The 24,205-nt window shown below is 47.7% G+C and overlaps 1 protein-coding gene across 1 annotated transcript in view; it reads left to right on the top strand.

The window, feature by feature from the left end:
- LOC131394231 (mucin-16-like) overlaps window positions 1-24,205 on the top strand; it is an 88,783-nt gene that overhangs the window by 41,147 nt on the left and 23,431 nt on the right. The window contains exons 16-43 of the mRNA XM_058525449.1: window positions 215-250; window positions 459-524; window positions 2,566-2,690; window positions 2,887-2,954; window positions 4,503-4,675; window positions 5,006-5,041; window positions 5,301-5,366; window positions 7,677-7,801; window positions 7,886-7,953; window positions 9,075-9,247; window positions 9,715-9,750; window positions 11,285-11,409; window positions 11,621-11,688; window positions 12,322-12,494; window positions 12,608-12,643; window positions 14,048-14,169; window positions 14,521-14,588; window positions 16,321-16,493; window positions 16,825-16,860; window positions 17,075-17,137; window positions 18,710-18,834; window positions 19,013-19,080; window positions 21,152-21,324; window positions 21,445-21,480; window positions 21,974-22,098; window positions 22,462-22,529; window positions 23,157-23,329; window positions 23,444-23,479. Coding sequence (XP_058381432.1) covers window positions 215-250; window positions 459-524; window positions 2,566-2,690; window positions 2,887-2,954; window positions 4,503-4,675; window positions 5,006-5,041; window positions 5,301-5,366; window positions 7,677-7,801; window positions 7,886-7,953; window positions 9,075-9,247; window positions 9,715-9,750; window positions 11,285-11,409; window positions 11,621-11,688; window positions 12,322-12,494; window positions 12,608-12,643; window positions 14,048-14,169; window positions 14,521-14,588; window positions 16,321-16,493; window positions 16,825-16,860; window positions 17,075-17,137; window positions 18,710-18,834; window positions 19,013-19,080; window positions 21,152-21,324; window positions 21,445-21,480; window positions 21,974-22,098; window positions 22,462-22,529; window positions 23,157-23,329; window positions 23,444-23,479 — 2,640 coding nt within the window. The remainder of the gene's footprint in view (window positions 1-214; window positions 251-458; window positions 525-2,565; window positions 2,691-2,886; window positions 2,955-4,502; window positions 4,676-5,005; window positions 5,042-5,300; window positions 5,367-7,676; window positions 7,802-7,885; window positions 7,954-9,074; window positions 9,248-9,714; window positions 9,751-11,284; window positions 11,410-11,620; window positions 11,689-12,321; window positions 12,495-12,607; window positions 12,644-14,047; window positions 14,170-14,520; window positions 14,589-16,320; window positions 16,494-16,824; window positions 16,861-17,074; window positions 17,138-18,709; window positions 18,835-19,012; window positions 19,081-21,151; window positions 21,325-21,444; window positions 21,481-21,973; window positions 22,099-22,461; window positions 22,530-23,156; window positions 23,330-23,443; window positions 23,480-24,205) is intronic.

Below are 24,205 nucleotides of genomic sequence, written 5' to 3' on the forward strand. Positions count from 1 at the left end.
ATCTTTTCAAATAAATTGCAAGCCCCTGAAGACAGGGACTGGGTCTTTGGTTTCTCAGCCCTTTAGGAGCAAGATATAGTTGCTCCTAAATCATAACGATGGAACTGTACAGACTTGAAGTCTCAGTTGGGGGTGGGAGCTAGTGGGCCTTGGGATTATCTTGGACAGGCCTCCCCTGCTTGCAGCCCAATGCTGTCTCTTTTTCTCATTGCAGGTTACACCCATCAGACCTCAGCCCCTACCCCCAGTGGTGAGTACTCAGGACCATGATGACCATGTGCTCTGGGCCCCTTGTGGACAGCAACCGATCCCCCCACTCCAGGGCCTCGGTGGCAGAAGCCAGAGGACCTGTCACCCCCCCTACATTCAATGGCTCAGACTGGAAAGAAAAGATGTACACAGTGGCATCCATACCCCACTCAGAATCCCCATTCTCACTTCAAATCATTTCTCTTCAGCTACTGTGACCTCCGTGCTCTTCCCACGGACCTCAGTGGTGCCAGCCCACTTCTCCAGCTCCACAGGTAGGTGACTTCTCTCTCCAACACCTTCTAGGAAGTCAAGGTATTCAGCCTCCAAGCTAGGACCTGGGAGTTGCAGAGAGAAGCTGCGTGAGGGAACCTGGAGCTGCCACGGGCACCCTCTGCTCTGCTCTCAATTCCTCAAGAGCAGGGGATGGGACCTCCTCATCTGTCCAGTTCTGTTGACCTTGGGAAATTTACTTACCCTCTTGGTGCCTCAGTTTCCTCACCTGCCCAGTGGGAATAATAATACTTCATAAAGTCATTGTGAAGATTGAATGAGAATGTCTGTAGGAACATTTAGCACAGGGACTACCGGGGAATTTAGTTCGACAAATATTTATTGGGCATGTGTTCTGTGCTAAGCAGAGGAGATAAGATGTTAAGTCAGGTGTGTCCCTCCCCCTATCAAGTTTACATTGTATTGAGAGAGACTGAAATTGAACATGCAATTACAATTGATAATAATTATAAAAGATAACCGTGTTGGTTGGCACTTGCTATGTGCCAGGCTGTGTGCTGTTCCTTTTTTTTATTTTTAAGCTTTTATTTTGAAAAAAATATAGATTCACAGGAAGTTGCAAAAAATAGTACAGCATTCCCTATATCCTCCACCCAGTTTTTCCTCAATCCTTAACATCTGTCACAACTGTAGTACAATACCAAAATCAGGAAGTTAATTGACATTGTTAAAATCTACAGACCTCATATTTCACTAGTTTTACATGTCTGTGTATGTGTGTGTGTGTGTGTGTGTAGTTTTATGACATTTTATCACATAGGCAAATTTTTGTAACCACCACTGCAATCCAGATACAGAACTGTTCCATCACCACAAAGATCTCCCTCATGCTGCTCTTTCATAAATCACACTCACCCAGCCCAACCTCTGGCAACCACTCACCTGTTCTCTGTCTCTATAATTTTGTTATTTTGAGACTGTTATATCAACGGAATCACACAACATGCGACCTTTGGGGATTGACTTTTTTCATTCAGCATAATGCCCTTGAAAAGCGCTCATTTCTTTGACAAACAGCCATTTAACCTCCATAATTTCCCTACAAGTATGACTCTCCTCATTTTACAGTTAAAGAAATGGAGGTACAAACAGGTTGAGTAACATGCCTCTGGTCACATGGCTGGGAAGGGGCTGAGAGGGGATTTGAAACGAACATAGCATTTACCATTTTAACCATTTTTAGGTGTACATTCACAGTGTTGTGCAACCATCACCATTTCTAGGACTTTTTCACCATCCCAAACAGAAACTATGTAGTCATTAAACACCAAATCCCCATAACCCCCACCCCTAGCCCTTGGTAACCTCTAGTCTACTTTCTGTCTCTATGAATTTGTCTATTCTAGGTACCTCATGTAAGGGGAATGATACAATATTTGTCCTTTTGTGTTTGGTTTATTTCACTTAGTATAATGTTTTCAAGGTTCATCCATGTTGTGTCATGTATCAGAAGTTCCTTCCTTTCTGTGGCTGAATACTATTCCATTGTATGGATATACCATATTTTACTTATCCATTCATCTGTTGATGGAAACTTAGGTTGTTTCTGCTTTTTGGCTATTGTGAATGCTGCTGCTATGGACATTTGTGTTCAAGTATCTGACTCCCTGTTTTCAGTTCTTTGGGGTATTTACCTACCAGTGAAATTGCTAGATCGCATGGTAATCCTATGTTTTAACCTTTTGAGGGACCACTAAACTGTTTTCCATCACAGCTCCACCAGCTTTCCCACCAAAAATGCAAAAGAGTTCCCATTTCTCCACATCCTTGCCACCACTTGTTATTTTCCTTTTTCTTTTTTTTAACAATAGCTGTCCTAATGGATGTGCATGCTACTGCATTTAACAGCATCTTGCTTTCCTCTTTATCTAGCCCTGTCTTTGGTCCTAAAATAGCCCATCCACCTACTTTGAACCCTGCTTCCTCAGATCTGGACCCTCCATCTCTGTCCTCAGAAGTGGTCTTAGAGCCCAGACCAGGTCTGACTCAGACATGGCCTCCTTTTTCCTTCCCCTCCTGCAGCAGCAATCCCTTTCCTGGTTCAGTTCACCCTCAACGTCACCATCACCAATCTGCACTATGAGAAGGACATGCAGTGCCCTGGCTCCTGGAAATTCAACACCACAGAGAGGATCCTGCAGGGTCTGGTGAGAACCCCGCCCACCGGTGCCAGACCCACCCACTTCACTCACCACCCACCCACTAGCGGCAACCGCCACCCCCCCCCCCACACTCCACCATGCCCCGCCCATACCACCTCTTCCCCATTCACCTCACCAATGCCCGAGCTTCTCCTGGCCTCCCTCAACGGTTCCTCCTCACCTCCCCTCTCCTTTCTCACAGCTCAAAGGCTTGTTCAAGAATAGTAGTCTGGGATTCCTCTATTCAGGCTGCAGACTAAGCTCACTCAGGTGAGACCCTCCCCAAGAACATAACCTAACAGAAGAGTGGGACCCTAACCTATGGACTCCCTGACTTTGTCCATACTTGGAACAACCACTGCTTATGGATGCCAACCATCAACCATGACAACAATAATACCGGCAGCGAACAATTCCTGAGACCCAAAGCACTGTGCTATTACTTTACATTTGATCTCATCAGTCCTCTCAACAGCCTCATGAAGCAGGAACAGAAGGTGTAACTGAGGCTCAGAGGGAGCAAGTAGCTGTGCACGTCACACAGAGCAACCCGGCATTTTGAGTTCTGGATCCAAACTCCTAGCCCTTAAGCATCATTGCCTTCTCTGCCCCCATATATAATTAATATATATATATAATTTATATACATAGAATATATATAAGTATATATTATATATGTACAAAGTATAGCTATATATATAAAGTATATATATACATGAAGTACAGGTATAATTATACATTATACCTTATCTATCTTTCTAATATATATACATACATATTAGGTGTAGGTATAATAGATATTATATATACCATAATTATGTAAAATTATATATAATATACAATACAATAATATAGAATATAAAATTTAAAATAAATATAGAACAAATATTATATTTGTACATTAAATATATATTTGTATATCTATATATTTATATCATATATATTATATTAATATTATATATAATTGTGTTATATGTAATATATAGTATAATAATAATTGTGGGAATTGAGCAATACAGCCCATAGGAATGCTTTGAGGATTAAATGACACAATCATGAATACAAAGTGCTAGGTATGTTGCATACTAAGTATTTAATAGAGGGTAGTTGTTATTATGGGAGGTCGACCATCCATGGCCCTGGCACATTGGAGCCCCTTTCTCTCCAATAATAGTGTGTGACTGGGTAGGTGGGTAGGTGGGTCAATGTCCTGTAGCTGCAGACGGGTGCTGAGACATAGAGACTTTCCTTTGGACAAGTCACACTTTCAGAGACCCACCAAAAAGGCTTCTCTCTCAGGCCACTTAATCCCTTGAGTCTCTTTAGAAATGTCCCAGCCCTGCTGGTATGTAGGATCTAGAGAAGGTGACTTTTGCCTTCTTATCCCTCCATTTGAAAACTGCAACTCTCTGCAGGAAAATATCATCAGCTATGTCGTGGTCACATGTTGTAGGGCCATTGTCACCCATTACAGCATGACCCCAGGCACCTTGTTGTGTCCATCAAAACCTGCGATGGGACTTGGATGTCATGGCTTCATTTGGCATCTTCCAGGATTGTTCACCCCCATCAATAGCACCTTCTCTGTATCTGTCACTCACCCAGTGCTTTCAGAGGCTTCTCTCCCAGGCATGCAGGAAGCCTGGAGTTCTGTGGTATCCTAGTTATTTGTTTGTCGAGGGCATCTCCCTGAAGGCAGAAACTTCCTTGTAAACTAGGACTTACCAAGATTCTGCCTTAAGGGCTGGCAGAGAGAGGGAGGGAATGATGAAGAGATGGAAAGGTAGTTGAACCAACCGTGTGGAGGTTCTTATCCAGGCCTGAGAAGGACGGGACAGCCACCAGAATGGATGCCATCTGCACACATCGTTCTGACCCTGAAGGCCCTGGACCAGACAGAGAGCAGCTGTACTGGGAGCTCAGCAAGATGACCCATGGTGTCACCCGGATGGGCCCCTACACCCTGGACAGGAACAGCCTCTATGTCAATGGTGAGCAGCTGTTCTGTGGTCGGAGTCTTTTCCTCCTCACTGGGCGGCCTCTGCTCTCTAACTTGAGATCACACCCCATCTGGCCCGTAGGGGCTTGGCTATGTGCTCTGGATGTGCTGATTCACGTCTGGACCTTATGGTTTTTTCTTCATCTTGGACTGACTTCACCCTCAGGGCCTTGTTTCATGATGTGTGGGTGCTGATAGAGAATCCCCAACAGTCTCTGCCCCATGAAACCCCCTCCATTGCACCAGGGTATCCCTGACCCCTATTTGGTCCCCCACCTCTCCTTTAACCCTGACCCACAATCCTCCCTCCTTCTCGCTACAGGTTTCACCCATCAGAGTTCTGCACTTATCAGCAGCAGTGAGTATTCCGCTGATGTCCAGTGCCCCCCATACCAGGCAGGGAAGAAGCTGACCCCTCCTCAGGCACACTTATGTCCTCTCCAGGAGGGAAGGAGCTCCTGGGAGGGCACAAGTTATTTACCCTCCCTTCTGCCCTACTCCCAGAGAGAATCCCAGCTCAAGTCCCACATGCAGCAAGCCCAATACATAGTCTCTCCTGCTGGCATTTCTGCCATGTGAGTGCCTTTCTGTTTTCACTGATGAGGGCTTTTCCTCAGCTCCTGGGACCTCAACCGTGGACCTAGGAACCTCTGGGACTCCATCCTCCTCCTCCAGCCCCACAGGTAAGTATCAATCAATGGCGCATCTGTTAGAGAGTGCCTGAGGAACGTGAACATCTCTGACATTAACCACTCAAATAAAGATGAAAATCATAGTAAATCTAATGATAATGAGTCAACCCACAACCTTTATTGAGCACCTACTCTGTACCAGGCCCTGGGGATACAGCAGGGAACATGGAACAGAAAAAAATCGCTGTCTCATAGAACTTATATTATTGTGATGATGATGATGATGATGAAAATGATGATGGTGGTGGTGATGATGATAATGATGATGATGGTGACACTGGTGGTAATGATAATGATGCTGATGATGGTAATGGTGGTGGTGGTGATGATGGTAGTGATGATGATGATAATGATAGCAGTGATGATGACAATAATGACAGTGATGGTGAAGGTGGTGGTGATGATGATGGTGATGGTGACACTGGTGGTAATGATAATGATGCTGATGATGGTAATGGTGGTGGTGTGGATGATGGGGATGATGATGGAGGTGGTGATGATGATGATAATGATAGTAGTGATGATGGTGATGATGACAATAATGATAGCGATGATGAAGGTGGTGGTGGTGATGGTAATGATGGTTATGGTGATGATGATGGTGGTAATGTTGATAGTGATGATGGTGATGATGACAATAATGATGGTTATGGTGACAATGATGGTGATGATAATGATGGTGATGACGGTGATTGTGAAGGTGATGATAGTGATGGTGACAGTGATGATGATAGTGATCAGAAAGAAAACAGATAATATCTCATATTTTTGAGTACTGAATATGCACCAAGTGCTATGCTCAGCATCTAACTAGTATTATTTAATATGGTTTTTTAAAAGCTTTCTATCATTATAGGCAAGGAAGGCATGGGAACCTTTTATTTATTACTCACTTTAAATTCTGCTGCTTACTTTAAAATAATTCGTATATTTATTAATAAATGCAAACGCTTAGGTTTTCTCTGCTTTTGAACATTTTTTTTTTCTGTTGACCCCAATATTGAGTAAATCTGCTGCATGGAGCAATTGTGTCTTACTCCTTTGTGCTTCCTTGGTGTCTACCACAGTGCCTTGTGCATAGTAGGTCTACAGGAAATATGTGGATTCTCCCAGGAAAGGAAGGGATGAAATATGCTTTTTTGTAATGTGTGGAAACAGTCCTTCCTTGACCTGGTTCAAATCTTTAATGATTCTGTTAGATTCTAACCAGGACAACTGTATGGTATCTGTGCCAACACTCCCTATTCTCTCATCCATGGCAGACATCACTAATGATAATAGCATCTATTCTTTCTGAGCTCAAAACAGCTCCAGAATCCTTACCAACAAAACACTCCAGGCAGTCACTACCAATTCAATTGAAGTTGTCACAGGATTCTGGGACAGAATTCAAGGAAATTAGGTCCCCTGATGATGCACAAAAGGCTCTTTGGTTTTCTGGGAAGGCATCTGTGAGTTGGAAGGCTCAGCTTAGGCTCAGCTGGGTCATGACTGAGAACACCAGTTTGATCCAAGCTTCATCACACTTGTTAACTAGCTTCCTGTTAGGTTCAGCCAATGGGAGGCATTGGTAGGACAGTGATGGGCAGGGCAGGAGAAGAGCCAGGATATTTCTTCACCTCCCTCTGCTTCCTGTAGCATCTCCAGCGGGGGCTGTGTCTCCTCCATGGTCTCAACAATCTTGGTATGCCATTCTCTCATCCCTTTGTCCCATCAGCCCTATGGGGCTAGAGGCTTCTTGATTTTGCTAATGTCTATGCTACCTTTTCAGGTTTAAAAAAATATTTTTATATTAAACATTTCTTAGAAATATTAATTTTTTATAAATATAAAATTTATATTTTTATATTAAATTCATCTTATTGAAATACCTGACATCAGTTCTATTTTCCTAACTAGAAATATGTGTGCCCAGTGCCCTGATGATGCCTCACACATACCTGGTGCTCAATAAATATTTGTTTAACAAATGAATGAATGAACTAAAATTATAACTAGGAATCTGAGGCCTAAGTCTGGTCACATAACTGGGCCTATATAGGGAAAGTCTGGGAGTCACATTAGGTACCCCAAAATTGGAGCTCTTGGGAGAAGAACCCATTCCGTATACCAAGAGCTGTTGGGCATGACTTAAACAGTGGTCCTTGCCTGCTTTGGATCAAGAACCAAGCTGGATCGAGCCCTCTGGTGGAGAGACTGAGACCTCATATGTGTGAGGGTGAGGGGAGGCTGGAAAAGGGCCTGGACAGAGAGCCATAGCAGGCTCAAGACAGGTTCTCTTATCTGTCTCCCCTGTTGCAGCCACAAGCCCTACCCTGGTGCCATTTACCCTCAACTTTACCATCATGAATATGCAGTACATGCCAGACATGGGACATCCAGGATCTGCAAAGTTCAACATGACAGAGAAGGTCCTGCAGCACACTGTAAGAGTCCTGCTGCCCACTCCTCCTCACCCCTGTGTGGCCCCCTCTCCTTCTCCTGCTTACCACCCTCTCCTTCCTCCCCAGCTCGGTTCTTTGTTCAAGAACATCAGTATCGGCCCATTGTATTACAGCTGCAGACTGACCTCACTCAGGTGAGACACCCAGGCATGGATGCTCATATCTCATGCCTCTGTTAATTTAAAAGGTAATTTGCCTCTTATTTTACCCTCAAAATAAGTTTGTTCGGGAACAGCCAAAGGAATTGCAACTAAGGATGTGCATGCTATGGCAAACCATAGGCAGAGCCAGAGAACAAGGGAAGGATGCTGCAGTTATGGAGAAAAGGGGGAGTAGGGAGGAGCTGTTCTAAAAGAAAATCCATTGGGGGAAAGTAACAGTTCATGGTGGTTTCTCATTGGCTGAGCCGTGGAGTTTCACATTGGCTGGGCTGTTGCCAGGTAGGGAGAGAAATCTTCCTTCAGTAGTACAATAGTTGTACTTCCTGTCAGAGATGCAAGTATCTGTCTCCTTCTGTTTGGAGTAATTGACGATGTGTGATAGGGCATGAGAGCTCCCCCTACAGGCCATCCTGACTCCACTTTAGTTGAGGTTTCTCTTGTTCAATTCACACCTCCCAGATTCACTTCCTCTCCTCCACCCCATCCGTGATCCCCACCTGCCCAGTGTAGCAGGCTCTGGGCACCTGTGATGCTGCATCTACTGAGCCCTCTCCCAGTTCCTGTCTTCTCAGGCTTCTGTTCTTTCTTCCTTCAGGTCCCAAAGAAGGTGTGGAACATCTCCCAAGAGTTAATGCTTTGCAGTTTCCAAAATTATTCTGTATGGAGGAAAATTTTTAAATAAAACATGGATAGGCCTTGGGGCTGTTAACCCACATTAACCTTAACCCACATTTAAGGTGTTCAAAGGTGATGCAAGATCTTGGGGCTTCCCCACCTGGTACCCACCCCCGCCCCGCCTTGGCCTAATCTGGGAGTGAGGTGCCAAGAGGCTGGAACATGGATGATGAACAAACATTGTGTCAACTTGAGTCCCAATTCACCTTCTTCATCTATTGATCTTTTATATTTTGTCTCCCTTTTCTTTCTTTTTCCTTCTTTCTTTCTTCCTTCCTTTCTTCTTTCCTTCCTTCCTTTCTTTCTTTTTCTAAGGAAGGTGATTTCAGCTGTGTGGCTTTTACAGATTATCGTTCTTGCAAGTCTCCCTCATCATCAGTCCTGCATATGTCCCCATCCCCGTGTTCCTCCCTCCTCAGGTCCAGGAAGGATGGATTAGCCACCAGAGTGGACACCATCTGCACCTACCGCTCCAAGCCCACAAGCACTGGGCTGGATAGAGAGCGTCTGTACTGGGAGCTGAGCCATGAGACCCATGGCATCACCCAGCTGGGATCCTTCACCCTGGACAGGAATAGCCTTTATGTCAATGGTGAGTGGAAGTGATTCTTGCAGGGTCTCCTCCTGCTTCCCCGTGGGTCTCCCTGCAGACTGTGTGCTCTGTGCTCATGACACATGTTCTGGATCCCCTGTCCTCTCGGGTGTGAGGAGGATTTGAGCTTGTCCCAAACTGGCCTGCACCTTTGGTTCTTTCCCTCAAGAAGAGGCATACATTCACAGCTTTTCTGGAGATATATTGAGGGATCAGACACTCAGAGAAGTGAGGAGGGACAGATTGGCGGAGGGATGGACCACAGATGACCTGATATAGAAATTCTTCCCTGTGCTCCAGTAGCATTCTCTGGGGTTTGTCTATAGGGTCTGCACTTTGAGGGTGCTCTATAAATACTACTTAAATAAATAGATTCAAAGAAACCCAAAGAGCCCCTGATTCTTGCCACTTCCTCCCATCCCCCATCCTTACAACTTTTCATTTTCTTTCTCCCTCTCTTTCTTCAGGATACACCCATCAGGCCCTGACCTCCACCCCCAGCAGTAAGTAGTAATTTGGGTCCTAGCATTGTGTTGCCCTGGGGTGCATTTCCCCTCCCTGCTGTCCCTACTCTGGCCTTTCCCCACCTTCACACCCCAGTTCAGAAAAGACAAGCTTGGCACAGACCTGAGGCTGAAAAAGAAAAGGGTCTTAAGGTCCCATGATGAGTTCTTTTTGGCTGAGGATGCCTATGGAAACGCCCTCCCTTCTCCATATTTGCCTCACTGTGTTTTCTTCTCAGTTGCTGTGGCCTCTACCATTTCCCCAGCAACTTCAGCGACCCCAGTCCCTGTCTCCATAGGTAGGAGCTTCCTCTCTGGGATTCCTCTCTGCAAAGGTCTCCTGCACTTGGCCAGTGGGAGGTATCATGTGGAGAGCCACATCCATTGATTCATTCATTCATGCCTTTGATAAGTATTTATTTAGCACTTACGGTATAAAAGGCCCTGGTCATGCAGCAGTAAACAGAATAGAAAGGGCCCTGGTCTTTGATGGGCTTCCAGCAAGAAAAACAGAGAATGAAGAATTGAGTGTACAAATAAGTATTGAATTGCAATCAGCATGGTCTTGGGGTGAGTTTTGCAGGTATGAGTGGAGGGCTTCTCTCTCTTGGGTACTTCATTTTCCTTTCCAGGAAAGAAGGGAACAACATAAGCTACATATGTACCTAAAAAAATGCCCTCTTACAGGTCCTGGTCCAGGACTTGAGCAGACTCTGATGGGCAAAGGGTCAGCTTTCCATTCCTGGCCTCCTGCTGGCCCATGGTAGATTTCCATACGACCCATCGACCCTGCTAAGGGCCCTAGATGAGCCATCATTACCACTGTCTTACTTGAGTCTCTAGTCAGTCATTAGCTAGGGCATCCTGAGGGCATTCTGACCACTTACCAGTCAGGCCAGAACGAGCCGCCACTGTAGGCAGGACCTGCCCATGGTCCCAGGTGGAGAGTTAGGGGCACAAACTCTGGGACCACAATGCCTGGGTTCAAACTATGCTCTGCTATTCATAGATTGTGTGACTTGGGGCAAATTACTTAACCTTCCTTGGGCTCAGTTTTCACACCAGTAAAATGGGGATAAGAATACTATCTCCTTCCAAAGAGTTTCCCTCAAGGTTTAAAAGTAAGTGAAGCGCTTAAAACAGGGGCTGACTCATAAAAATGCAATGTAAGCGTTTCTTCAAACAAATTTTTAAAAGTCAATAAATAGGTGGATCTCAGAGAAACAATTGGGTTAAAAAAAAAAAAAACCTTAGGAAAAGAGGATGTCTGTCTAGATTTTAGCCAACCAAAGGATCAGATATGTCTGCTTCCTGCTTGATGATGCTTTTACCTCTATAGTGCAATTTTTCATACTCATCCCCAGTGCCCCTCAGTTAATGCTGATGTCTGGGATCTCCTCCCTCTGGAAACTGCCCATCTTGGAGGAAGACCCTCCCAATGCATGTAGACATGCATGTGGGATGATGCCCCATGCGTAGGCTCACCCAGCACGGGGTAGGTTCAGTGGGTGTGTCTCTCTCACCTCCACTGCAGCCACTGGTCCTGCTCTGTTGCCCTTTACTCTCAACGTCACCATCACTAACTTGCACTTTGAGGAAGACATGCATCGCCCTGGTTCCTGGAAGTTCAACACCACGGAGACAGTCCTGCAGGGCTTGGTAAGAGCCCCGCCCACCGGCGCACGCCACGCCCACTGACGCAAGCCCCACCCACCTAGTATCTGCCTCGCCCACCGAAGCAGATCCGACCCACCACCCTTGTCCCCATAGATGCAAGCCCCGCCCATTGATCCCAGCCCTACCCGGCTCACTTCTGCCCTGCCCCCAACCCTTCAGATTTCCTACTCTCGCCCCTCTCCCGCCTCTACAGCTCCAACCTTTGTTCAAGAACACTAGTGTGGGCCCCCTGTACTCTGGCTGCCGACTGACCCTGCTCAGGTGAGACATCGGAATAGCCGGCTAAGGCTGCCTCAATTGCTCCCAGACCCAAGGAGTTTGTTCCACTTCCTTCTTACTCTTCTGCTTCCTTCCTTCCCTGTCAAATCCTCAGCAGAAATGGAATTCAGGAGGCACTGGCTCTAGGACCAACACCTCTTCTGATTATAAACCCCCAACTGTCTCCAGATCTGGCAAAGTCCGATAGCAGGATTCAGACCCTAGCTGGTCATCCTTCTGAGTTGCCTCCTCCCCTCCCTTTGATCAATGAGGGCATTTGCTTTAGGTTTTCAGTTCTGTCCCCAGGATTTCTCTCAAGACAAACGTTCCTTTTCCGCTGGCTTTAATCCCAAATTCCAGCTCTTCACCTATCTTAAGTGTGAGCTATCCTGTCCCCATGCCGTGAGGAAGCAGGTTTCGAACTTGCAAATTAGCAAAAATTCTCCCACCTACTTACTCTGTTCATGGTCCCAGGCTGGCCGAAAGTCGGTGAACTCAGAGAATCTAAGTCTGGGTTCTTACCTCTCTACCAGCCTTCTCATTTCCTCTCTCCCCTTCCTGTCTTGCCCCTAGGGATCTCAGGACCCCTCCCTAGGGACTCCATTTATTGTCCTCCCCCTCACCCACCCTCTTCAGGCCTGAGAAGAATGGGGCAGCCACCAGAATGGATGCTGTCTGCACCCACCACCCTGACCCTTTGGGTCCCGGGCTGGACAGAGAGCAGCTGTACCGGGACCTGAGCCAGCTGACCCATGGTGTCACTCAGCTGGGCCCCTACACCCTGGACCAGGACAGTCTCTACATCAATGGTAAGGGGTTGCCATCTTTTTTTGCATTTCAACATGTCCCGCATCCTCCCCCTCCATTCTTCCCTTTCTCTCATCCTGCCTCCTCCTCACTCTATCTCCCTCTACCTGTGCAGGTTACACCCACCAGACCCAGGCCACCACTCCCAGCAGTGAGTATTCTGAGGATTCTGAAGTCTCCACAACCCTCCATCTGAGTCCCAGTCCCTATAAATGGAAGACGGCCGGAGCCCACTGCCATGGACTCATTTCAACATTTAATGAATGTTTTGTGTGTGTGTTTCCCCCCACTTTTTATTATGAAATCTTCCTCTATTTTATATGTGGGTTGCTGCCACAGCATGGCCGCCAACAAGCAATGTAGGTCCACGCCTGGGAGCTGAACCCGGGCCACCAAAGTGGAGCATGCTGAACTTAACCATTAGACCATGGGGCCAGACCCTCCCTATCCTGTTTTTTATCATGACATTGACCTTTAAGGACATCAGAACAGATTCTGGCTTTGTCTGCTTTCTTTTTATATACTCTTGAATCAGAATATACTTGAGAGGAATTCTTCATAAAATAAGTCTTATTAAGTGACTCATTAAATTGGAAAAAAATGTTATTTGGCAAATTGCTCCTCATGCAAAATCTCAAATGAGGAATAAACCTGTCCAGGAGGGTCCTCAAAGGTTCCCTGGTAGGAGTAAGAAACTGGCTCAAGCCAAGACAAGCTTACGGTCCTTAACTCTCCATTTCTCACCTAGTCTTACACCAGCTCAAGTCCGCATAGGGGTTTTGGGGGATTTTGGAGTTGATTAAAGAAAAAGATATGACCACTAGATGGCAGTAGCACACGCAAGCTTTATTGGGCCCGCTTTGACAGGTTTGTGTGTAGGGGAGATCCCTCACAGCATGACACCTTTAAGAGGTCATGGTGAGGTTATGGTGTGGGTGTCACTACTCAGAAAGGGAGAAGGGCAAGGGAACTCCCAGGGCAGAAGGGGATCATCTAGGTGATGTCACTCTGAGTTAGACAGCTCCGAAGGGCAGCAGTGGCTTAGGCTCTTTATAGCCACAAGGTTTATCCTTTTTATGGCCATCAGATGTTGGGTGCAGTTTCATGGGGCATGCAAAGCAGGCGGGCTCAAAATGGCTAAAATCTGCTTGTTTGGGCTATGTTTAAAACAACTGGATGTGTAATCTTGAGTTTGGTCCTGGCAGGCTTTTGAGCTAATGGATTCCAGCCTGCTGTGAAGAAATAAATGATCTTGGGGCTAATATACAGGCTCCACCTTTGGCTCGTTTATATAACACCCAGACACCACCATCTTTAGTTTCTGTGTGTGGCCAAAGCTGGGGACCAGGTAAAACAGAACATATTGCAGCCTTTACTCCCCATCCCCACTCCATCTCCAGCCTCAGATGAACAGAGAATGATACCCTCTCCCTGTTATCTCCAAGATGATGGGGTCCCCTGAGCAGGCAGTGATTGTGTCCCAGTGGCCCTTTGCCTTACATCTGGTCCAAGCCTGACTCAGGGCATGGCCTCGCCTTCCCCTCCCCCACTGCAGCTACTGGCCCTGCCCTGGTGCCCTTCACCCTCAACTTCACCATCATCAACCTGGGCTACACAGAGGACATGCGGCCGGGCTCTGCCAAGTACAACTCCACAGAGTCAGTTCTACAACGCCTGGTGAGAGCCCCCTGCTACACATCCCTCCTTTCCAACTTCCTCTCCACCCTCTTGAGTCTCCTTGCTACAATTTTTGGAGGATACAGAGGGCTTGGGAGGCAGACATGTCCAGGTTCAAAACTTGGAACTGCCACAGACTAGTGATGTGACTTTGGAGTCATAATCTTGCCTTTGGTACTGCTTCCTCATCTGTAAACAGAGATAATAAAAGCACTTATCCCAAAGGGTCCCTTAGAGAATTAAATGTGAGATAAGATGATTAGGAAGCTGTTGTTTTATTCAAACATATTGTGTCTTAAGTGATGATTAATTTTACATTAATTTTTCATTCACCCACTCCCTCCTCCTCAGCTCAATCCCTTGTTCACCAACAGCAGCATTGGTTCACTCTATACTGGCTGCAGACTGACTGCGCTAAGGTGAGACTTCTTCCTCTTTGTCTTGCCTTCAGAGGTGTGGTAAAGTGTGGGTCTGTTGGGCTGGCCTTTTCTAGACTAGGCAGAGCAAGTGAGGTGCCTAGGGCACAAAATTTATTTAAGGAGATGCTAACACTATACTTGCATAGCACTGAGAGGGAACACTCCTTACATGTTGTGCCTAGGTCCTTGCTTACTTCACGCTATTCCCAGCTCTGGGGCTAGTCCTGTGCACTGCCCTCTCTAGGTCATCTTAAATCCAATCAGACAGTCAGACTCTCAAGACCTGAATAGGCCATCCATGACTTCAGTTTCACTTAGAAGGATATGGACAGGAAACAGCACGCCAGCAGGACGGCGCTGGACATTTATTTTTTGCAAGAGCCTTCTGGGCAGTCCAAAGGCTATTCTTTTGGCCTCCCGAATGACAGTTCATGTGCAAGGAAATGAAATCTCAATGGATAGGTGCTGAAGCCACCTTGGGTTAGTTGTCTCATGTCCCAAAGAGGAACCAATCTTTTGTAAAAGACCTGCCCAGTTACCAGTGTCACCACATGCCCAAGGAAGCCCAAAGCTGTAGCTTCCTGCCAGGTATTGATGTCCATTTATGGTCCTTCCAGAAAAGATGCAGGTCATCAACCATTTTAACCATAAGCAGCATCACCAGACATAACAGCTGACATTGCGCCTTTATCAAGTCTCTAGGAGAACAGACCTAGAAGCAGCTTGGCTCAAGGCCACTTCCATCCTGCTGAGGTACAAGAGACACTCCATCTCTCCCCAGTAATGCTCTCTGGCAGTGCAACCTGCTGGATCCCCCAGGTTATCCCTTCAGGCCTAGTTTCTCCTGCTGCCCCAGAGAGCTAGTAATGCGACAGACAGGTGGGCAGCGGGCAGAGGTCTCTGCAATGCGGAGTCTCATGTTCAGATGCTCAGATCCAAAAATTGGGTTGGATCAGCTTTCTGAGAGCTGATAAGTCTCTGTTCAGAGCTGCTGTCCAGTCTTTCTAGGGATTGTGAGTGCTCTGTAAACATTTGTTTAATTAAGCAATTAATTAATTAATGAACACTTGTCTTGTACCTGACACCAGGGCTGAGTGTTTTTTTTTTTTTTTTGTGAGGAAGATCAGCCCTAAGCTAACATCCATGCTAATCCTCCTCTTTTTGCTGAGGAAGACCGGCTCTGAGGAAACATCTATTGCCAATCCTCCTCCTTGTTTTTCTCCAAAGCCCCAGTAGATAGTTGTACATCATAGTTGCACATCCTTCTAGTTGCTGTATGTGGGACGCGGCCTCAGCATGGCCGGACAAGCGGTGCATCGGTGCGCGCCCGGGATCCGAACCCGGGCCGCCAGTAGTGGAGCGCGCGCACTTAACCACTAAGCCACGGGGCTGGCCCCCAGGGCTGAGTATTTTATATCAATCATTTCTGAATCCCATCACATTCCAACAAAGTGGTTATAGCATTATCCATGCTGCAAAGATGGGAGAACTGAGTCAGAGGTGCTTGTGTGGATTATTCAACAAATGACAGAGCTAAGGTTTGAACCAATGGTTGCCTGACTCTAAACATCCACTCTGGTCCTTTGTGGCTTGAAGATGCCCCTTCTCTTGTGAGTGGCTCATGCCTGAGAGCAGATAAACAGGCATCCAAGTACAAGTGGGCTGATGAAAGGATGTCCTACCAGAGATGCGCTTCTGTCCTATCCCCACACCCATGTCTTTCTCGCCCCAGGCCTGAAAACGGTGGAGCAGCCACAGGAGTTGACGCCATCTGCACCCACCATCCTGACCCTGCAGGCCTCGGGCTGGACAGGGAGCGGCTCTACTGGGAGCTGAGCCACCAGACCCATGGTGTCACCCAGCTCAGTCCCTACATCCTGGACAGGGACAGCCTCTATGTCAACGGTGAGCGTCTGGTGGGGACAGGGGTCTCCTCCTGCACCCCAGATGGATTCTTCTGTTGCTGCTCTGAGCTCTGGCCAGAGGAGGCATCCATGTCTGCTTCTAGATTTCTCTCTCCTCACTCTTTTCTTTGTGAGGTACCCCTTCCCCACAGAGGGCTACATCACACGCAGAGAGAGATGGAGAGTCAGAGAAAAGTTATAGGAGGCACAACTCAGTGCCTGGAAGGGACACAACCTCCTGATGGCATCCATTCTTCCACCAATGGCCAGCCCCTTCATCCCTTCCTTAACCCTTTCAAACATCCTTCCTCACTCTTACCCACTCTCTGCAGGTTACACCAGACAAGCTTTGACCTCCATCCCCAGTGGTAAGTGTTCAAACCCTATGTGGCCCCATGCTTCTACAATGCCTTGTGAGGGCAGCTAGTCCTTCCTCCCCAATTCCAGGGTCTCATGGAGGAAGGGTCCTGGTTACTCCCACCTCTACCTTCTGTGACTGAGGCTGGGCATCAGGGTCCCCTGTCTCTGGCATCTCCAAGGGATGAGATGGCGTCATTCTCATTTCTGATGCTCTCTCCTCAGTTTCTGTGACGTCCACACCCTTGAGAACCTCAACGGCTCCAATCTCCTTCTCTAGCTCTACAGGTAAGAGCCTTCTCTTCATGTCTCCCTCCTTCCCACCCACCTGCCTCCATGCTTAGCAATGAGAAGGACAAGAGAATATGAACAGGAAGGTCAAGGCAAGGGGACAGTGTCAGGGGGATAAATCTTTGGGTTTGGAGAGCTCTGTGACTCCAGGTTTTCAATCCCAGACTGAAGGAGTAGCTCCTTGTAATCTATTCTTGGCTTTCTGTTAAGGTTTTGTATCAGTTAGCTTACTTACTAACAACATAACAAATGACCCCCAAATTTACTGGATTAAAACAATAATTTGCTACTGCTCATTAGTATATAGGTCAGCTGGGCATTTCCTGTAGTCTGAAGCAGGCTTCCTTATGTGTCTACAGTCACCTGCAGATTCCTAGGTCACTCTGCTTCTGGAGGATGCCTGACTGATGGTTAGGGTGCCTCAGTTCTCCTTCACGTGACCTCTCATCATCCAACAGACTAGCTTTGGCTGGTTCATATGGTGGTCATCGAGCACCTAACACTCAGAGAGGGCAAGACCCAGTGCACAAACACTTTTTTTCGCCTCTACTTGCATCACATTTCTCTTGTCCCATTGGCCAAAGCAAGTCATGGCCAAGCTGGAGTCAAGGAGTGGAGAAATAGACTCCCACCTCTTGGTGGAAGGGGCTGCAACACCACATTGAAGGGTGTAGATGCAGGGAGGTGAAGAATTTGTGGCCATTTTTACAATCTACCCCAGGTGACCTACCAGGGACCAACTTGTGACCATGTTGGCCTTAGGAGACCTGGAAGGGTCAGTTAGTGAGACCAGATCCAATGGTACATTCTAGAACAATTCCCAAAGCTTTACCTTCTGCTATAATTGAATGGAAATAGTCAAGGGCAAATCCAGGACTAATTCCCAAAGGGCAGAGACTAAAGGGGTCAGCAGAGAAAGCAGACACAATAATAACAATGACAACAAAGCAATGACAGCAGCCTTCATTGATCGTTTGTCACATAACACGGACCCTGCTTTACATGTGTGACCTTCAACCTCTGCAGGTGGACACTGCTATTTCTCCATTTAAGAGAGACACAGACTGGTTCTTGGGGGGCTCAGTGATTTTCTGAGGTCACACAGCCGATAGATGGGCAAGACTCAACTCTAAGTCATTCAAATGCTAGAGTCTGAGCTTCTGTCCTAAAATAGCTATGTGGCCTTGGGGAAGTGACTTAACCTCTCTTAAACTCATTTTCATCCTATGTCAGTTGGGGGTAAGTAACAGAACTCCCCTCCAGGGGTTGTGTGAGGAATACATGAGATTCTGGATGGAAAGTGCTTAGCACAGAGTATAGCATAGAGTAAGCTCTTACCAAACATCAGCTGTTATTATTGCTGCTATTTTTATTGTCATTATTATTATCATTACTAATAGCAGAAGAATAAAATAAAGTTTCCCATTCTGGGAGGAGACACTCTGACCTCTTGCACCAGATGTGAATGAACTGGGCAACAGGGATGTGGATCCAGACTCTCTCCCATGACCCCTAAATCTAGCTCAGGCAGTGACTCAGGGCATGACTTTTCTCCCAACCTCACTGCAGTCTCTGGCCCTGACCTGGTTCCATTCACCCTTAACTTCACCATCACCAACCTGCGCTACATGGAGGACATGCAACCTCCTGGCTCAGCGAAGTTCAACAAAATAGAGAAGGTCTTGCAGCGCCTGGTGAGAGCCCTGCTCACCTCTCCCTGCCTCCCAACTGATGCCAGCCCCACCCACCTATCCTATGCCCCATCCACCTATCCCATGCCCCACCCACCTATCCCATGCCCCGCCCACCTCATCCTAGCTCTGCCCCAGTCCTGCTCAGTGGTCTACTCCCCTCCCTCTCCTTCTTCAACAGCTCAGACCCTTGTTCAAGAACACCAGTGTCGGTCCCATCTACACCGGCTGTAGGCTGACCTTGCTCAGGTGAGACCTCCAGAGAAGATAGGCCAGTGAAGCATAGTGGAGATTCTAGCCCACAGTCCTCTAGGGCTGGGTCCTCCCTTTGACCTCAGCCCTTTCCAGCTCCCCACCTGGGACAGCCACTGTCCCTCAGGCTCCTGGCTCCCAAGCCCTGCTCTGGACCTTCCCATCCTCCTGAGCCTCAAATCTCCCGTGCATTATTTACTAGGAACAAAATGACAAAACGTAGCAACTTGATAATATGCACCAAATTCCTTCTTAAAGGACGCACCCCAGATCCTTCACAAAGGGCACACCCACAGCCCCCCATGCCTCCAACCCCACACCACATAGAAACATTTCTGACGTCTAACATACAACAAGCACTTAGTGTGTGTCAGACTTTGGGGTTCTGGACACATGGTCGCTATTGACATTCTGGGCTAGATAAATCTAGCTGTAGGTGGCAGTCCTCTGCACTCTAGTATATTTATCAGCATCTTGGCCTCTACTCACTGGATGCCTGTAGTACCTCAGTCCCCCAAAGTTGTGACAACCAAAAATGTCTCCAGACATTGTCAAATAGCCCCTAGGAGTGCAAATCCAAGGGGAGAGTTATATGGTTCCCGTACATCATCTCCCTAAACTCTTTGAACATCACCATTAATATCCTCATTTTACCGTGAAACATTAAGGCACAAAAATGTTAAGGAACTTTCCCAGAGCCAATAGCTGCCCACGGTAGAGCCAGAATTCAAGCCCAGTGTCCACAGAGCCCACACCTTTTCTCTCTAAGCTTTGCCTCTTTTCTTTGGAGAGGACCATAGGTTTGCTCCTCTTCTTCATGATCCCAGCCTGCAATTCTCTGCTTCATTCTGGTGCAGACGTGTAGAACTCGGCACTAGTTCAGCCAGTGATGGGGGTTCCCGAGCATGAGTGGCCGGCTCGGTTCCAAGGTCTCTGGAAGGGTTTAGCCTCAGTGGGTGTCTCCCCAGAATTCTCTCCATGACTCCAAAAGTAGAGTTTGAGAAAGGATTCCCTTCCTGAAGTGCTAGGAGAGAGAGGGATGGAAGGGAGTCATCTTTCTTAGAGCCTAGCCTAGGATGCTGATGCACCCACAGCAAAAGTGGACCCTCCACTACCCTGGCCTGGAGTTCCACAAATTTTCATTCATTCCACAGACATTGCTTGAGTACCTACTGTGTCCAAGCTCTGTGCTCAGCTCTGAAAACTCAATGGGGGCCAAATCACAGACTCTGCCATCAAGGAGAGTGCACTATATTAATTATATGTAAACATATGCAAACATATATACATATTAATTATATGTTTACACATTAATTATATATTAATGTTATTATATATGTTATATATTATATATAATATTATATATGAATATATTTATGTGATATATAATTTATATGTTTACATATTAATTGTATATTAATGTTATTGTTTGTAATATATGTTACATATAATATGTAAGCATATAATTAATAGTAACAATAATGGTAAGTAAAAATAATCACAGCACTCACCTAGTGCTTAGGATGTACCAGATACTATTCTAAGCACATTACTTATATCATCAGATTTAATCCTCACAAGATACACCTGGGTACTGATTATACCCATTTTATAGATGAGAAACTGAGGCTCAGAGAGACTACTGAAGTGCTGAGAAATTAGGGAAGTGTAGTGGATCTACGAAGAACGGAGATCGAAGCTCATGCCTGGAGAGCAGTAAGTGATGGCCAGGAGACACAGCTCTGGGCCAGGAGGAGTGTTTCAGGGAGAGAGAACAACAGGAACAGAGAGCAGTGTCTAAGGTAGAGAGGGCATGCAGAGCAGAAACACTCAACTGCAAGGGGTAAGGTGGAGAGGTAAGCAGGGCAAGCCTGGGTGCCCTAATATGCATATTGGGACATTGGGCTTCACCCACAGCCAGTAGGGAGCCAAGGAAGGATTTCAGCAAATATCTGTTGACAGAACCCCACCACTTTCTAACTTTCCCTTCAGTATCCTCACAACATTCTCAAGAACCGTCTGCGGATGGATCCTCCTTATCTCCACCCCTGTATCCCTCCCTCCACAGACCTGAGAAAGATGGAGTAGCCACCAGCGTGGATGCTGTTTGCACTCACCACCCTGACCCCATGGGCCCTGGGCTGGACAGAGAGCGACTGTTCCGGGAGCTGAGCCAGCTGACCCGAGGCACCACCCAGTTGGGTCCCTACACCCTGGACCAGAGCAGTCTCTATGTCAATGGTGAGCAGTGGCTACTTTTGCTTTGCTGAATTGTTGAGCCTGCATTCTCCCCCTCCATGCCTCTTTTATTCCTTCTCTACCTCCAGCACCTCCTCCCTCTCTTTACCTCTCTCTCTGCAGGTTACACAAACCAGGCTTCAGAAACCACCCCCAGCGGTGAGTACTCAGTGGTCTTCAGAAGCCCCCCAATTAGGGAAGGAAGCAACAAGGCTCTGCCCACATCTCCAGCTGTCAGGGAGGGAAGGAGTCAAGGACACAGGCTGGGAAGTCATTGTGATAAGAGTCATCTGTGAATCACCTCTGTGTTGTCTGCTGAACACAGAGAAATGGCCACTAAATGTTGGTTGGGTGGATGGATGGAGGAAAGTAAGTGAACAATTGAATTGAAATAAATAAGAATGGAAGGTTGTAGACTGTCTCTTTCAAAGCTCTGTAGCTTCCAAATCATTCCCTCCTTCACCTGCAGCGTGTGATGGTCTAACATTGTCCACACTGGTGATTCTGGCATCACCCCAAGGACCCTCAGCCATCCCTGTGGTCTCTAGTGAGATGGCTGCTGGTCTCAGGGCTATGGTCCCACGCCCTGCCCCCTACTATATCCATCTCAGCTGGCCTCAGCATGGCCTCTCCTCTCCTTCCCCTGCTGCAGCCCCAGAACCACCCCTGGTGCCTTTCACCGTCAACTTCACCATCACCAACCTGCGCTACATGGAGGACATGTGGCCTCCAGGCTCTTTGAAATTCAACACCACAGAGAAGTCCCTGCAGCTACTGGTGAGAGCCACGCCCACTCTACCCAGCCCCACCCATTGATGCCAGCCCCACCCACATCACCTATGCCCTGCCCATTGATGGCAGCCCCACCCACATCACCTATGCCCTGCCCATTGATGCCAGCCCCATCCACATCACCTATGCCCTGCCCATTGATGCCAGCCCCACCCACGAGGCCAGTTCCGCCCACCTAACCTCCATCCTGCATACTGACACCAGCCCTGCCCGCTGATGACCACCTCTCCACTCCTGCCCCATCCCCCGGTGCTACCCTCACCCATCTCACTCTTGCCCCACCCACTGGATGACCATCTTGCCCTGCCTCTCAACCCACCTGTTTACTTCCCTTTACCTCACCCACAGCTTAGACCCTTGTTCAAGAACACGAGTGTGGGCCCCCTGTACTCCAGCTGCAGACTGACCCTGCTCAGGTGAGACCTTGGAATAACCAGCCAGGGCTGACTCAAGTGCTCCCAGACCCAAGCAGGAGTTTGGTTCACTTCCTTCCTGCCATCCCTGTCAATGTCCTCAGCAGAGGTGGAGTTCAGGAGGCACTAGCTCCAGGACCAATGCCTCTTGTGATTGTAACTCTCCCTGCTAACTGTCCCCAGATTCTGCAGAGCCCATCAGCAGGATTGGGCCCCTAGCCTGGTCATCCTTCTGAATTCCCTCCTCCCCTCTTTTTGACCAATGAGGCCATATCCTTTAGGTTTTCAATTCTGTCACCAGAATTTTTCTTAAGACAAAGGTGCCTTTTCCACTGGCTTTAATCCCATATTCCAGCTCTTCACCTGTCTCGGTATGAGCTCTCCTGTCTCCATGCCATGAGGAAGCAGGTCTCTGCCTTGCAATTTAATAATAATTCTCCCATCTACTGACTCCATTCACAGACCCAGGCTGGCCAGAAGCCAGTGCACTCAGAGAATCTAAGTCTGGCTTCTCATCTGTCTACCAGCCTTCTCATTTCCTCTGGCCCCTTCCTGTCCTGCCCCCAAGGATCTCAGGACCCCTCCCTAGGGACTTTATTTATTGTCATCCCCCTCACCTGCTCTTCCCAGGCCTGAGAAGAACGGGGCAGCCACTGGAGTGGACGCCGTCTGCACCCACCACCCTGACCCAGAGGGCTGCAGCCTGGACAGAGAGCAGCTGTACTGGGAGCTGAGCCAGCTGACCCATGGTGTCACTCAGCTGGGCTCCTACACCCTGGACCAGGACAGTCTGTACATCAATGGTGAGGGGCTGCCATCTTTTTTTTTGCATTTCAACAGCTCCCACATCCTCCCTCTTCATTCTTCCCTTTCCCTATCCCCCCACTTCCTCACCCTAACTCCCTCTACCTGTGCAGTTTACACCCCGCAGACCCGGACCACCACTCCTAGCAGTGAGTATCCTGAGGCTTCAGAAATCTCTACAACCCTCTGTCTGAGTGCGAGCTCCTAGGAATGGAAGAGGCCAGGAGCCCACTGCCTCCGCTCCCCATCCCCACCTTACCTCCAGCCTCAGAAAACAGGGACTAATACCCGTTAAAGCACCAGAAGTGGGTGCCACCTTCCTGGCATCTCAGGGATAATGAGGTCCCCAAACCAAGCCCTTGGGGTATTTTCTCCCCAGCTTCTGTAATAACAGTGTCTGCATCAATGGTAAAGAGCTGTGTTGGGTGTGGGTCTCCCTCTTCCACACTGAGTGGGCTCTGCTGCAGCAGGTTATGCACGGAGTTGACCTCCACGGGGTCATGGTGCTTTGAGTAAGTCTTTTGCCTCTCTGGGGATGGGAGGGTGGATTTTTGTCTCTTCCAGGTGAGCAGTCTGTCTTCCTTTTAATGAGCCACAGCTGTGATGGTCCAGCCTCCATCTCTCCAATGGCCGAGTTACTTCTTCATTGACTGCCTCTCCCTTCCTCCTTCCTCAACACCTCTCCCTCTCTTTACAGGTTACACTCATCCAGCCCCGGCCGCTACCCACAATAGTGAGTATTTCAGACTTCTGTGCACCTGTGACCACCAACCTTCCCCTAAAAATAGCAGCTGCTCAACCAGCCAACCCTTCCCCACTATCACTCACCATCTGGATGTAGAGGAGGCCAGAGGACAGGCATAGAAATGTGGGCT

The sequence above is a fragment of the Diceros bicornis genome, chromosome 30 (genome assembly GCF_020826845.1).
Source record: "Diceros bicornis minor isolate mBicDic1 chromosome 30, mDicBic1.mat.cur, whole genome shotgun sequence".
In the NCBI taxonomy this organism is placed as follows: domain Eukaryota; kingdom Metazoa; phylum Chordata; class Mammalia; order Perissodactyla; family Rhinocerotidae; genus Diceros; species Diceros bicornis.